Raw genomic sequence first — 15895 nt, 5'->3', positions numbered from 1 at the left:
CCCACACCCAGGTCTAATTTAATTCAAGGAACCTACATAACGAGGACAACTCACTCTGAAAGTCTGTGGAAAGTGTCAGAATTTGGTAACTAAAATCCAAGACCTTCCTGAGCCCATAACAGTGAAGGCATTTTTATTAAAACCAGACAGCTGGTCAGCAACACGTGCGGTCTAAACTCCTCTAGCACTGGGGTCATTTTAGCCAATCCGATTCACTTCTGCAAAACTGTCTTGTAATAAATCAAACCAGATGAGAGAGACACAATTTTGACAAATGAAAACACTGAATGACGTGTCTGTTTGGAGTAAAGTGAAGCAAGGGAATGCGGAGCAGCCACTCCCACTTCCCTAACAAAAGACAAGACAAGGAATTCTCTTGCCTTTGCTAAGGAGGGCTCCCCTACAGTGTGGCAGCTGGGACAGGTCACAGATGCTTCTGGAGTGAAAACAGGAGTGATGCTTAAAGTTAAGAGCCTTGGGCTCTATCTCCAGACATATCACAAGAGAACCCGTGTAAAGACAACTTCCCTCTCCTCCTTGAGCTTTCAGGTCCTCAACAGGAAGTCAAAGAGCTCAGGCTGCTAGGTGGATCAGGGGTCCCTCTAAACTCACCATGTTTGAATTCTCTGATGTGCATTAAGAATTAGCCCTGGCCGATGTTGCTTAGTGGTTAGAGCAGTGGTCAGCAAACCACATTCGTCTTGTATACTTGTTTCATCTATCTCCTTTCCGAAAACCGACTTCTGCGCATGGGCCACAAAGTTTCAATCGCACTGTACGTGTGCGCCCACACGTGGTATTTTGTGGAAGAGCCACACTCAAGGGGCCAAAGAGCTGCATGTGGCTCATGAGCCGCAGTTTGCTGACCACTGGGTTAGAGTGCCGCCTGTGGACCAAAGGAATTCGGGTTCCATTCCTGATCAAGTGCCTTATAGGTTTAATCCCCAGCGTGTGGGAGGCAGCCAATAGCTGTGTCTCTCTCTCACATCTATGTTTCTCTCCCCCTCCCTCCCTTCCGGTGACCTGTCCTAGCTTCCACTTTCTCTAAAAATCAATGGAAAAAATATCCTCGGGTGAAGATTAACAACAACAACAAAAAGTTATTTTCCCATGACATTGTGCAATCAAAAATGACATAATTTCAATTTAATGAGAGAGCCTGTGGGTCTCCTTAATTTTCAAAAGAATTAAGTAATTCTGAAAAAAAAATCGCTGTGTCTGCTACTTGCTCTCTGCCCCAAAGATGTGCAGAGCTGAATGGAACCACTTTTGCATCTTCAGACCAACAGTTGCTCATAATGGCCTCTAGCTGGCTGACATTTTTTAGTCAGAAGTAGGATTTTGTCAGCTCCTAATGTTTACAGAAGTCAAGTGTGGGCCAAGTAGACTAGCAAGGCAACAGAAGGGCAGGGGGATATTGGGAGTCCATAAACTGACTTAAACTTTTTCATTTCAAATGCTTTGAAGTGTCCTCTATCATTTTTTTCTTAGTTTGCTATTTTGTGAAGGCTGTATCTTCCCTCTGGTTTCAACCAAGTTAGGGCAGTTTTATTTTATTTTATTTTATTACTAGAGGCCCGGTGCAAGACATTCGTGCCCTGGGGGGACGGTCCCCTCAGCCTGGGCCTGCGCCCTCTCGCAGTTCAGGACCCCTCAGGGGTTGTCCGCCTGCCGTGGGGAGTGGGCCTAAGCCGATAGGCGGACAACCCCCAAGGGGTCCTTAGCGCTGCCACAGAGGTGGGAGAGGCTCCTGCCACCACCTCTGCACTCACCAGCCATGAGCCTGGCTTCTGGCTGAGCAGCACTCCCTCCTGGGAGCGCACTGACCACCAGGGGGAAGTGTGTCTCATAACAAGGAGTCGTTCTGCTCTTCAGTCGATTTGCTTATTAGGCTTTTATTATATCAGATTTATTTATTTATTTACTTATTTATTGTTAATCATCACCTGAGGATATTTGTCCATCCATTTTTAGAGAGAGAGTGGGAGGGAGGGAAAGTGAGAAAGATAGAGAGAGAGAACTATTGATGTGAGAAAGTGGTTGCTTCCAATATGCATTCTGACCAGGACCAGGGAGTGAACCTGCAACCCAGGTACAGGCACTTGACCAGGCATCAAACCCGCTAAACACTGAGCCACACTGGCCATGGCTTAGGGCAGTTTTAAATGAGTATTTGTTGCTTCCGTGACAAGAGTAAGTTTCCAGAGAGAAAGCAGCATTTTGACTCTAAGGAGCTTAGAGCAATTCCTCTTGCTCAGAAGGAAAAGTACTTGCCAACACACTGGTTCCACTGGTAGTGCTGGAGGTAGCCCTGCGGGCAGCTGCACCGGTAGCCCCCGATGATGTTCTGGCAGCCGTGCTGGCAGCGGTGGTTTCCTTCACACTCATCCACGTCTGAAAAAAGGAGGTGCAGTCGCCTTTAAGCCACATTCCTACTTGTCTCAGAGGCATTCTCTGAAGCAACATTTATATGTGTGCTAAAGTGAAAGCCATTTTCAAAGGAAATCTGACCCTGAAAAAAATTATTCCACGGTTGTTGATTTTTGTTTGTTTGTTTTCTGAGCTAGATTTTTAAAAATGTAGTTTTCCATTACAGTTGACATACAATATTACATATTGTACAACACAGTGGTTAGACACTTATATAACTCATGAAGTGATCACTCTGATTAGTACCCATTGTAGTTATCACTATATTATTGACTATATTCCCTATGCTGTACTTTACATCCCCATAACTGTTTTTATTTTTAAAAATTATTCCACCACCCAAACCTTTAAGAATATCTACTCTGGAGGTTTGTTAAGTTTAAGGAGAAAAATATTCGGATATCCCTGGTAAAGTCTAAAAATAAAAATGATGAAGAAATTAATGCAAAGCACACAGGCACTTTATGGGTTAGCTGTGTAAATTATTTATATTTGCTTACTTGTACCAGAATTAGAAACCAAAAAATGTCAATACAAAGGTAAATTGCTAAAAAAAAATGGTTTAAACTTTTAATTATACATTATCAGAAGGGCTTTCCTCATATGTTTAATCCACATTGGGGGAATCCTTTCATGACTCTGAATCCAATGACCAGAAAATTAATGAATAAAATTCGGGAATCTAGTTATTTTTCTTGACTCTTCTTATTCAATTAAATAAATAACTGGGCAGAAATACCTAGGAAAGGCATGGCTATAGACACAATCAAGCATGAGAACAAAAGACGGGATTGCTAAGGTATGGGACCTGTGCAAATCAGGTAAACCTTTCCTGTCTTCAGGTGCTCAGGTGTGATATCACATAGAGGACGATGATGAAGGTGTTGACAGTCACACAGGCCCCTCAGAGGGACCCACCAGCTGGATGGAGCTGAGGGCCCTACCCACCTTCACAGCTGGCGCCACTCTGATCCAGTGAGAATCCCCGCTGGCATTCACAGGTGAAGCTCCCAGGAGTATTCTGGCAAATGCCCTTGGACCCACACAGGTTAATGTCCGAGGTGCACTCATTGTTATCTGTAAGAGACAGGGTAGGTAAAGGCAGGGGGGGAAAATTCCCCGAAGCTCTCTTTCTGTTATTTAAAAGGAAGAGAGATGGATGATTCACTTAGAAAAGACCCAAAAAGGCCTGTAACTGCTCACATGTACTTGTTCACCTGCACATACACACATATATGTACCCCCATATTTTCCCGAGTTTTTATCTTCTTACTCCAATAACAGAAGAACTTAAAGGAATAGCTATCTCCCACAGAGGGTCCTTTCCTCCCCACTTACCAATGCAGGCAGTGTGGTGTTGGGTAAAGCCAGGAGGACATTTACAAGCGAAGCTGCCAATGGTGTTAACACACAGGAACTGACAGTTGTGCTGCTTAGTTGCACACTCATCAAGATCTACAAGAAAGTGCAAGACGGGCATTGGAGTAGAGCTGACAGCACGCGTACCTAGAAGCTGCCTTAGGAGGAAGCTCTGAGTTTTCATCTCTCTGACTCAAGTGTGCCTGGCCAGAACAGAGCCAAGCAAATGGCTGGGAGCACCCAGGAGAGAGGAGTTTGAAAGATAAAACGTGGTCTCAATTTAGATTAAAAATGTAGCTCTTTGGGGGAATCCAAGGAAAACCCAATTCTCTTTAGTTAGAGGAAAGTGGGAATCCCTCAAGAAAGAAATTTCAGGTCAGTTATAAAATTTTAAATAAATTTTAAATGAGGTAAGAGACTAGGGATTCTCAAAAGATTTCCAGAATGTTGAAAAGATCTATTGAAGCTGAAACGGAAAAAAAATGTTGAGGCTGAAAATTTGTTCACTTCATTCTTTGCTGTTTTTTATTCTGCTCAAAGGAGTTGGTCAACCAAACCAAACCAAACAAAACAAAACTTTTTGTTTAGAGATCCTCCTTGGGATAAAAAAAAATTGAGCAATCAGGAAGGGAAAAAAGGAAAGAAAAATACTCATTCCGATAAAACTGCCTACAGATTATTCCTCACGTCTCAATAAAATCCTCCGCTTTGACCAGGCTTCTTTCCTCACTGCCAGAAAGTTAAGGTTCATTCTCAACTCCATTGCTATAAATAACATCGGGAAATACCAAGTGGGTTCCAAATTTAAGTAGAATTTCAATTTAAAAAAAATCACTGCAAATGCAGGACCCTTCCTCCCTTTTTCCCTCCTTCCCTCTGCTCCCCACTCCATCCCACCATTTAACTTCTTTATTTCCCTCTTTCTCCTTCAAGGTTCATGGCAGAATACTCTAACTCTCGTTCTGCCATCTGGTCTACCTTCTCCAAATCCCTCATTTTCCAAATTATATTTAAGTATGACTCACTAGTGCATTCACTCAATATATGGAGTCCTTAATGTTGAGGAAGTTGTTCACAGGAGTATGTTTACACCAACAGAATTTTGCAAAAATCCTGGGTCGATAGGGATTTTTGTTGAAGCTTTGGCTGCTTCTTAATTCATTGTGACATTTATGTCTCCGATAAGCTCCTGCAGGGCAGGACCTTGTAGAACTGGTCCTGCTGCCTCTGAGAGGCTCAGGGAAGGCCCCTATGGATGCCCAAGGGGCACACAGTAAGGATAGTTGCTGCCACTGGTCCTCTGCCATCTCCCTTCCCTCCCGCATAGGGAGCCTCCATCCAGGCTCTAACACCAGGGGAGCACCTCTTGTGTGTAGAGAGGGTCTTTCGGCAACCTTGTGCCCTGGAGGCAGGTGAGTGGGTGAAGGCACATTTTACTTTACCTTTGCAGCTCCTTCCATCATCCTGCAGAATGTAACCTTTCGGGCAGGAACACTGGTAACTCCCTTCTGTGTTTTTGCAGATAAAATTGCAGGGTTTGGGAGCCTGGTTGCATTCGTTCAGATCTATGATCAAAGAGATACAGTGTGACTTCCTATCTAAAAAGATGCATAAATATCAATACCCACAAGGTCGAACAAAGAATTTTTGTTTTGAGAAAAAGTAAACTCTGTGAAGTGTTTGATCCTTGTCTTATGTTTTCTTATGAATTTACACAGGCTTTTTAGATTTTTTTAGTTTGAGGATTTTTTTTTTTGCCATAATCTACTATTTTATCTAGAGTTAATAAACCAGAAGAAACAGAATACTTACCTACGCAGGAAGTCCCAGTGATGTCGGGAGTGTAGCCAGTTTTACAAATGCAGTGATATGATCCTCTGTCATTGACACATTCCCCATTTTTGCAAACGTCATGGATAACCCTGCACTCATCAATATCTGTAATTTAATAAACAGAAATTAAAAAAGAAAGGCATTAAAGTGGACAACAATAATATGTAAGGATCACTTCAGTGTAAGTACTAATGAACTATGATACTAAATTATGGACCTAAGAAATTAAACCAAAGGAATGACAGCATACATTTCACATGTAATGCTAACTACTTTGAAAGGCAAAGAATAACTTTATCAGACTGTAGTGGTAAACTAATCAGGCTAGGAGAAAACTTTAAAAATAATTTCTTTCTAAATTTATACCGTTTTCCTCCCGTGGGTCATAGAACATCTACCTCATCTAGACATACTTAGCTCCTTGCACCATCTCACGCCATCAAGCTCGCCTCAGGCTGATGTTCCCTATGTGAATCGCAGCAGTGGATCCTTCTGACAAGGAAATCCCACTTTTTTCTAATATTGCATGTCCAAAATAAGGAGAAAGGTTTTCTTCTATTCTTTTTGTTGTGTTTAAAGTTAATCCTAAAGAATATCAAATCACATAGTTGGGGGAAATTGGACTAAACTTCACTTCTTTGGTGAGGGAGGCCCAGGGCTCTGGGGTGGGTTCCTGGGCTGCGCCTATGTGGCCTGCTAAGGAAGAGAGAACCCCACTCACAGCTCCACCAAAGGAGATTTGCTCAATATGCACTGCTGAGCATTAAAGCCACTGTCCACCCCATCTTGACCCACCTATCCACTTACTGCTTGGTGGGGGTCACTACCAGCGATTTCTTCACCTTGGATTGCCAAATAACCATTTTGTACCAACAGCTAATATTTTTTCTGAAAATTTTCAAGTTTACTCTGAAATGCACTTTAGCCTACCCTCATTGGTCTCAAGAAATGAGTGTTTTCCACCATTTCAATTTTTCCTCCAAAAAATCATAAATTTGTTTTGGTCACCCCATCCAATCTACCCAGTTCTGTTATTCTACCATTAATCACATCTTTCTAACATGAACATAAATCCAGCATACTTTTATACAGTATATTTCAGTCAATTTCAAGAGTTGAAATACATATTGGTGCACTACTTTAGGAATTTAATGTACATTTATTTTAAGATTTATCTAAAAATTATATTCTGAGTAACCAATAACACTTATAACAAACTTTTCTTTAAAAAGTTGAAGACTCCTGCCCTGTCCAGGTAGCTCAGCTGACTGGAGGAGCATCATCATCCCACACATCAAAAGGTTGTGGGTTCAATCCCCAGTCAGGGTGCATGTGGGAGGCAACCAATCAATATTTCTCAACTCTCTCTCTCTCTCTCTCTCTCTCTCTCTCTTTCTCCCTCTCCCTCTCCCTCTCCCTCTCCTGCTAAAAATCAATAAAAACATATCCTCGGGTGAGGATTTATAAATAAATAAATAAATAAATAATAAATAGTTGAAGACTCCTTATAAAGCAGAGGCAGGAACCCTAGCACACACAACTTATTCAGGACACTTTGGCAACATGGCCTTGAATATCTAAAATATTGTAATGAAAAATTTTTGTCAACCTCCACTATGCAACTCAGCCTAGGTTCATATTGCAGATTCCATATTCTCTGTTTTTCATAGAACACATGAACAAATTCCCTGAAAGTATTTTGGACCAAATGAATTACCTGCTCCATTGGTAATAAAACAGAACAAAGGGAAGTACCTGTTCCATTGGTCATGAATCCTCGGCCATGGGGGCAGAGTTTTTTGAAAGCCACAGTCCCCTGGAAAGGGCAGATCTCGCACTGGGGACCCCAGCCTCTCCCTCCATCACAGCAGCACTCCGACTTGGTGACGGGGTTCCTGTTGCTCGAGCCGATCTGGCACATGTTCTGGAGCACCTCCGTGAAGCAGTACCCTTCCCGGTTGTCTGGAAGGGACATTATATTAAAAGGAAGATTTTAGGAAATGTTCTAAGCACAGCAAGCTACCAAAAATTTGGTCAGATATGAAACCCACAAGAGATATAACACTTTACCCTGGTGAGAAGGAGCGAGAAGGGAAAGCTGGAAACTGCAGTGAGAGAGAAAGGATGACATCTGAGGAGACAAATAAGAAATTCAGTAAGCAGGCAGAAAAGCATTGGTCTGGACAAGGTTGTGACTCTATCTGCTTCCAGAAGTATAGTCATGCCATGGAAGCAGAGAAACATATGGAAGCATCCTGAGCACCAAGGGTTTAAAAAGGCAGAAGGAAATTTCAAACAAGTGATTCAGTGATACAATTAGTAAGGGAAGAACTGAGCTGCAGGGCGGTGCTAAGCCCAATGGACAATCAGTCACTGAGTCCTCTCCCAAATAGGAACATTTTCAACCTTTCCTGAAATTCTGACAGTCTCTATTATTTCAAAGAAGAGATCTGGGTTCCAAGCACCCCAGTGTGGAGGCCAGGTTACAAAGGCATCCCGCTGCACGTACTCACCGAGGCACTCATCCTGGGCGGGGCTGGCTGTGAAGCCATCATTGCACTCGCAGGTGTAGCTCCCCCGGGTGTTGAGGCAGCGCCCGTTCTCACAGATGCCTGGCTTGGTCTGGCATTCATTCTCATCTGTGTGGTTTCATTGAAGGACCGAAAACAAGAGGAGTCATCTGACCACTTTGTACAAGAATGGACTCTTTCTTTCTTTTTTTAAATTTAGTTTGTGAATACTAGGTAAGCTATTCACATGGTCCCAAATACAAAAAGTATAAGAACATAATTCAGCAAAATTTCCCCTTTCTCCCCATCCCCCAGCCACCAAGTTCCCCTCCAAGGAGTCAACCGCGTTACTAATGTGTCTTCCCAGAGATGAATTGCACACATACAAGCAAATACACACATCTGTGTGTGTACCTCCACCCTTTAAAAAACATAATTGATGGCATTTTCATATACTTAAAACATAGATGATAGTATTTTATGTACACTTCCAGTTTTTCACTTCATAAAATTTAAAATTTTCCATATCTGTACATAAAGGGGATTCTCAAAGGATCATTTCAAATGGAGGGAAAATTTTTTTAATTTTAAAATCAACATATTAAAGAAATATTGCAATACTTCCATAGAATAATATCTGCAATAGTCAGCTACAACCTAAGGAAGTTATCTAGACTAAGCTTCCAGTTCAATATAGATTATGTTTCTTGTAATACTTCAACAATGTTCTTAAGAAAGAATAAATCATAGTTCAATCTCCCAGGTTCAGAGAAAAGCATTCAAATAGCTTGAGATTCTTAGAATGTCTGATGAAATAATTTGACCAGGTGCATCCCATTTGAAAGAATAGTTCCAAACCCCCGAGGCACAGATCTCAAACAGAGAGGCAGAGAGTTGGAAAGTGACACCCTGAGAGGGCTCGAACAGGTTAAAGACCCCAGTGGCAGACCCAGTGATTCAGAATCTCTGGCGGGGAACCCAAGCTCTCCGACTCGGATGTGCCACCGACAGTCAGCAGCACAGATCCCAGAAGACCCAGAATGGGATCATCAGTCCACACCCTTTTCCTGTGCTTTTAAAGTCTGCTCTTTAATGACTATTTAATTCTGTTTCTTACAGAGGAAGGGGATGGTGAGGTCCTTAAGATTCTTGACTGACAACATAAAATATGTTTTCTAATGTCACTGATTATTAAAAAGGAAAGGGATGCATGTGGGAGTTTTCTAGTAATTTTCTCCTGTATTTCTTGTCTAAAGCAGTGGTCAGGAAACTTTCTGTATGTAATATTAATACTACAGTATGACTGTAAGTATATAGTAAATTTTAGGCTTTGCAGGCCATATGGTCTCTGTTGCAAGTGCTCTACTCTGCTCTGCCATTGTGGCAGGAAAGCAGCTATGGACAATAATTGAATGATTGGAGCTGTGTTCCCATACAACTCCATTTAAATAAAGAGGTGATGGGCTGGCAGGCTGGATTTGAACCTCACACTGTGGTGTGCCAACCCCTAGTCTAAAGCTGTGGTTTTTAATGCTGGATCCACACGATAGGAATTTGGAGGAGCCTTAAAATACCATTGCCTGGGACCCACTCTGCACAATACCATTCTCTGGAGGTGGATCCCACTGGTTTAGTGATGGTTTAGTGATGTTCTTTGTTCAGGACCTGGCATCAGAACTCAATGTCAGGGTACTGGTAGCAAAGTTGGGTCAACAGGGAGACATTCCAATGCAGTAAGTGGAACTGACCCCAAAACAAAGGAGTACAAAAATGAGAAGGAAGGAAAGAGAGAAAACACCCAATATTCCAATCCTGGAAGCAAAATGTGCTGAGAAAGTAGGCAAAGGCCAGCTCAGAGGGAGAAAATCACAGAGCTCATGGGATTCACAGATCATCAAGAGACAAGGGGGCCTCCACTGGAAGTTATGGCATGAGGTTAAGAGGGGCAAAATGGCTCTGGCCAAGAACATAGTGCCCATAAGGATTCAGCCCAAGTCCCTTTTGTCCTTGTCACTTCTGACTCACTCAGAGCTCCTTCTGCAGGGATTCTCTTACCTACGCAGGCTTCCCCGTCAGGTGTGCGCTGATACCCAGGTCCGCAGATGCATATATACGTGCCGATGAGGTTCTTGCATTCCATTTGCTTTTCAGCACAGTCATGCTTCAACTCTTCACACTCATCCAGGTCTGGAAAGAATGTGCAACCACAAATTTATAAGAGAAGCTGTGTTAATTTCTTGCCTTTTACACATAAAACAGTATTAAGTAACCTATTTCCTTTTGCATTGTTGCGCTCTGTGGCCTCCCAAGAATGAGAAGAGGTCTTCTAACCACTTATGAACTTGAAGAAATTGCTCCCTAACTAACTGGTAACTTCTTCAAAAGCAGGAAGCATGGTTTTTAATACTTTTTGATTAATTGAATACCTCCATCTCAACCTCTTCATATAGAACTTCCTGAATGTGGGGAAATGTCTTCTTTTCTTTCTGTCTTCACATTTGTGGCATGGCTTGCATGCAACGCAGAGTGAACTAAAAGGGATCTGCAGTGCAGCCCTCGACTCAGCTTGAAGCCTCAAGCAACAATTTACTAGGAAAGGTAGCAGTGACAACCCTCATAATGTCCATGAGCTACAGCAGTGTTCCCCAATTCCCAGCCCTCCTCTATGATTGGAAGCTTTGGAGGGACATCTCCCATCATCGTGTTAGAGCTCCCTGGCTTGGATGACCTTGAACATGAGTGTCTCACCTTTGCACATCCTCCTGTCTTCTCTTAGGACATAGCCAGCAGGACATTTGCATTCATACGACCCATAAGTATTTACACATCGGAAAGCACAGAGCAGAGGATTCTGGGCACACTCGTTTACATCTGCAGCAAAAGTAGTAAGAAAATAATGGGTCATGGACATCAACCAAAAGAAAAAAGGAATCTACTTTTACCAAAAGCTGAAATGCTTCATTGTTATAAACATGAGTGGACCAAGCAGTCTGGTTTTCAGGGAGTTATAAAATGATCTGGTTATTTTATAATTGGTATCAGTAGGGTGGCCATGCATCCTGATGCTCTCAGCACAGTCAAGTTTATGGTTGTTACTCCTGTGTAATTATGAATTGTTATTTAGATGGATGAGGTCACCTGTCTAGAGGGAGCTGTTCTAAAATTCTTGCTTTGAAGCCTCAAGATGATCACTTGCCACCCCCAAAGTCACATGGAGTGGCGATCAGTTTTAACCCATTCAGCCCAAACAAGTGCCAAGTCAATTGCTGTCAGGACAGAAGCAGACCCCTCCATGACTGTTAAACACCTCCCTTTCCCCATATAGAAGAGGCTTCTGTTAAATAACAGTGTTCCTTATACCCAAGCAAATAGTGTTCCGAATTATTATACACTTACAGAGATACCTAGTTCCCACTGATGCCCAGGTTAGAGCCTTCAATAGGTGGGAATGACTTTACTGTTAGTGGGTCAAAGTGATTTCCGTCGATTTCATAATTTGAAAACATCAGAATGTGTTTTGGAAAATCAGGGTTAAAACAGACCATCTTGATGATCATGTTTCTCCCTAAGGCCACTGATGCCAACTGAGATCATCAGTGAGACCCCAGATGATGACTAGTTACAGCCTTGGAAGATCCACTCACAACTTCAACAATGGGTACCGTTGAGCCATATTTCTAATGCAGAGCTCATTTTAATACCAACTTTACTCTCTGCCTTCATTTTCCTTCGTGCTTTTCTTAGACCAGTGGTTTTCAACTAGAGAACACATCAGAATCACCTGGAGGGCTGCTGAGCCCCAACTTGGAAGATCCACTCACAACTTCAACAATGGGTACCGATGGGCCATATTTCTCATGCAGAGCTCATTTTAATACCAACTTTACTCCCTGCCTTCATTTCCCCTTCATGCTTTTCTTAGACCAGTGATTCTCAACTAGAGAACATATCAGAATCACCTGGAGGGCTGCTGAGCCCCACTCTTAGAGTTGCTGATTCAGGAGGTCTGGGATGCGGCCTAAAAATTTGAAGCCCTAACAAGTTCACAGGTGATGCTGATGTAGCTGGTCCAGGGGCCATCCTTCGAGAACCACTCTTCTAGACACTCTCTCCCTTTGCTTTCTTTCCATACAGTCTTCCAGCCACACTGGCAGACACGTATACCATATAGGCAATCTCTTTTGCTGTGATGGCTGCAGGATGTTGGTGGTTACCTCAGTGGGTAGATGTTTCTATGAATAGAAAACCACTCCTCTAGACACTCTCTCCCTTTGCTTTCTTTCCATACAGTCTTCTAGCCACACTGGCAGACACGTATACCATATAGGCAATCTTTTTTGCTGTGACGGCTGTTGGTGGTTACCTCAATGGGTAGATGTTTCTATGAATAGAAAAGAAAAAGCAGAGAAGAAAAAGAAAGGGAGCATGGAAGATGAAAATAAAGACAGAAGGGGAATATGGAAAGTACGAAAGAAGGGAATAAACAAGTCCGGAGTTGTATACAAATATCAATAGCAGAGAGACACCACCAAGAACTCTGCATGATCTGCAGCATAACTTGTGCCATGAGCCATCTGTATCTTTTTCAGATACTCCCTACAGAGAGGAGGCCACACAGAGAAGAAAAGATGGAATGGCCCATCCGGCCCAGATGTTTTTTATTCTATACATCCTGAGTGGTATTTCATATTAAGAATTATAATTAACCAACTGTTGATTCCAAGATCAGAACATGTAACCAACTATTATGAATTTAAGAGTCTTACCTTCACAAGTCATCATTGGACCAGGCTCAAATCCCTCCTCACAGGTGCATTCAAACCCTCCAATCACATTCTTGCAAGTTCCGTTTCCACAAGGATTGCCCACAGAACATTCATCAATATCTGCAGGTGACCAGGAGAATATTCGAAACACAATGAATTGAGAGAAAATGGGCTTGGACTTAGATAATACCATCATTCCATCAGCATACTTTGATCTGTAATGTCTTATTTTATTCTCATTCTGTCCTTGCAGAGAAGGAATGCACATGTCCTACTGCCACGGGTTTGTAGCTGTGAAATCCAACTTGCTAAGTGGCAGTGGCAGTGACAATGACAGTGACAATAGCTGGGTTTCTAGCTCTCATAGTGCTCTGTGAGTTTCTCCAGCCTCCCACACTATAAAGAAGTACATCTTCTAGTGGGAATAGATGTTCAAAGGGTTAAAGCAATGCTTCTCTCACAAGTCAAAAGTTTTCACTTACTTAAAGCTAGAAATACATCTCCAGCTTGGCCTTACATTACATCACTCTCCAAGAAGCCTTAAACATGATGGAGCTTTGCCAGATATAAAATACAAGACTAAACTGACGCAAAATAAGAGACCAGAGGTTAAGCAAAATTAATACACTGGATAAAATCAAGACCCAAGTAGATTTTGTTGATTCTGTTGAAGCCAGATGGTTTACATTAGGCAGAAGAAAGTCTAGAAAGAAATATATTTAGGGTCTGATCTCTCTAAATAACTATAGAGAACAAGTTTTACCAAGGAGGTCCAAAAAATAGACATGCCTCCAAACATCCATCTAGAATCCTCATTCTAAAATGTCTTCCTTTGGGGCGGGGGCGGGAGAATGAAAAATAACATTGTATTTTAGCTATGTAGGGCACAGAAAAGTAGTAGACTAGCATCAAGGGTTCTGTCTTCTGTTGGGCCCTGAATTCAGCAAGTGAAGACAAGAGACTGCGGTAGAGAGACTCTGGGTGAGGAGGCTCATGTCTCACATCCATAGTAGCACTAACTGAAGATGCCAGAGAGAAAACATTGATGACTTTGCTTTCGTTCTGCAATGAACTTCCATTTCACTGTAAGGAATGTCATATCTCCTTCAAGTTAATAATCACAATATCATTGATTTTTAGAGTTATAAGGTAATTAGAAATAACTTGGTCCATCTGCATAATATTACATTCTAAGGCCTAAAGAACTTGCTTCAGCTCCCAGAGGTATCACTGCAGCTGAAATCCTCACACCCCGATTCCCAGTGTGGAAAGAACACTTTCTAATGTACACAGACTCTTAGCATTTATGCCATTATTAATTCAGGTTTGGATTTCTTAGATAAATAGACATAATAGTTGGATTCCATGTGGAGTTAGTGTGAATTAAGAGGTCAAAGGTCAGCCATAGAATCCATTTTTTGAAATTGAAGAAGGTTAAAACAAGCCAAAACCGGTTTGGCTCAGTGGATAGAGCGTCGGCCTGCGGACTCAAGGGTCCCAGGTTCGATTCCGGTCAAGGGCATGTACCTGGGTTGCGGGCACATCCCCAGTGGGAGATGTGCAGGAGGCAGCTGATCGTTGTTTCTCTCTCATCGATGTTTCTAACTCTCTATCTCTCTCCCTTCCTCTCTGTAAAAAATCAATAAAATATATAAAAAAAAAGAAGGTTAAAACAAGGGGAAATACACTGGGTACATAGCATTTCATATTACTATGTGCAATAAAATCTGGGCAAATTTTGTATTTTATATCTTGAGAGAATAAAATTATGACCATTAATATTTTTTTTAATTTCAGAAAGACTTTCATTATAATATTGTCCTTTCCACTATGTTTTCAAATGTGTCCAGCATCTGTCTTTCCCATTAGACGTAAGGTCTATGCAAGGAAGGACAATGCTGTCTTGATTCACTGCTGTAGTCATAGAGCCGAACAAAGTGCCTGGCACATAGTGGGGCCTCAGCTAGTATTGCTAGATGAATGATACATAAACGAATAAACAAAATTTATTTCTGTTCCATCTTGGTACTTGTACTTCCTGGTGTGAATGCTATAGAGCAAGCATGTCAAACCTGCGGCCCAGCCAATATAATGCTTTGTAAGAAATGTTTTAATAAAAATTTTGTAACTTAATTTTTACAATATCCTGTTATACATAATTATTAATAAGGAACTACAACATTCCCTAATGACTGATTACTATAATCGTGTTGCATTCATTTCCCTTACATGCCTCAGGCACACCATTTCTTTCCACTAATACTAGCAGCGAATATTTTAGCAGCCAATTGTCACGTCATTAGTGTTGAACTTAGTTGTTTGGTGTGTGCAACAGGAAATATTTCGCTTTCGAAGAATAAGAAAAATAGGATTATTTGAGTTATGCTTATTAATTTGTGCAGTTATTCAGTGTCTGGCAAGTTAATGTTCAAGAAAAAATATTAATTTTTATTAAAATATTCTATTTTGTTATGTTAACGATTACTCATTTCAGCCCTTTGTATTCAGCATGTCTCTATTGAAATAAATGTACGTTTCTATGAAAATTGAAGCTTTTGTTTTTTTGTGGCTCATTTAAGCTTAAACCTTGTTTATTTGGCCCGTGCTAGCCTTTGAGTTTGATATGCTTGCTGTAGAGCTTAATTTTTAACTTGCAAAACTCCAGTGGAAGAAACCGATTTATCACTCACCTACACATTCATTCCCTTCCAGAATGTAACCAAAGGGACACTCGCAGCGGTAGGAGCCATCCGTGTTGATGCACTGCCCGTGTTTACAGACATCAGGTTCTTTGCATTCATCCATATCTTAAGCATAGGAGAGGGAAAAAGTAAATAACAAGGTATATTTTTTAAACACAGAGGTAAATTATAATCGTTTCAGTGTTTAATCCATGGAATAGTTATTACAATACAATATCGCAGAAACAATAAAAAATACAATTGCTACCTAAATGAGAAGACAAAGAAATAGAGCTTAATTTTTGAAGACAGATGT

At 41.5% G+C, this 15895-nt stretch overlaps 1 protein-coding gene across 1 annotated transcript in view; it reads right to left on the bottom strand.

The window, feature by feature from the left end:
• The window catches only part of FBN1 (fibrillin 1), a 243974-nt gene that overhangs the window by 10470 nt on the left and 217609 nt on the right, over positions 1-15895 (bottom strand). Inside the window, exons 51-61 of the mRNA XM_005863975.2 lie at positions 15589-15705; positions 12899-13018; positions 10881-11003; positions 10188-10319; positions 8136-8261; positions 7378-7584; positions 5602-5727; positions 5232-5354; positions 3769-3885; positions 3379-3507; positions 2275-2394 (exon numbers count right to left, since the gene is read on the bottom strand). Of these exons, the coding sequence (XP_005864037.1) occupies positions 2275-2394; positions 3379-3507; positions 3769-3885; positions 5232-5354; positions 5602-5727; positions 7378-7584; positions 8136-8261; positions 10188-10319; positions 10881-11003; positions 12899-13018; positions 15589-15705 (1440 nt within the window). The remainder of the gene's footprint in view (positions 1-2274; positions 2395-3378; positions 3508-3768; positions 3886-5231; positions 5355-5601; positions 5728-7377; positions 7585-8135; positions 8262-10187; positions 10320-10880; positions 11004-12898; positions 13019-15588; positions 15706-15895) is intronic.

Source organism: Myotis brandtii, unplaced genomic scaffold (assembly GCF_000412655.1).
Source record: "Myotis brandtii unplaced genomic scaffold, ASM41265v1 scaffold182, whole genome shotgun sequence".
NCBI classification, from domain to species: Eukaryota; Metazoa; Chordata; class Mammalia; order Chiroptera; family Vespertilionidae; genus Myotis; species Myotis brandtii.
Note: the sequence above shows the minus strand (reverse complement) of the source record. Positions and strands in the feature narration are given on the sequence as shown.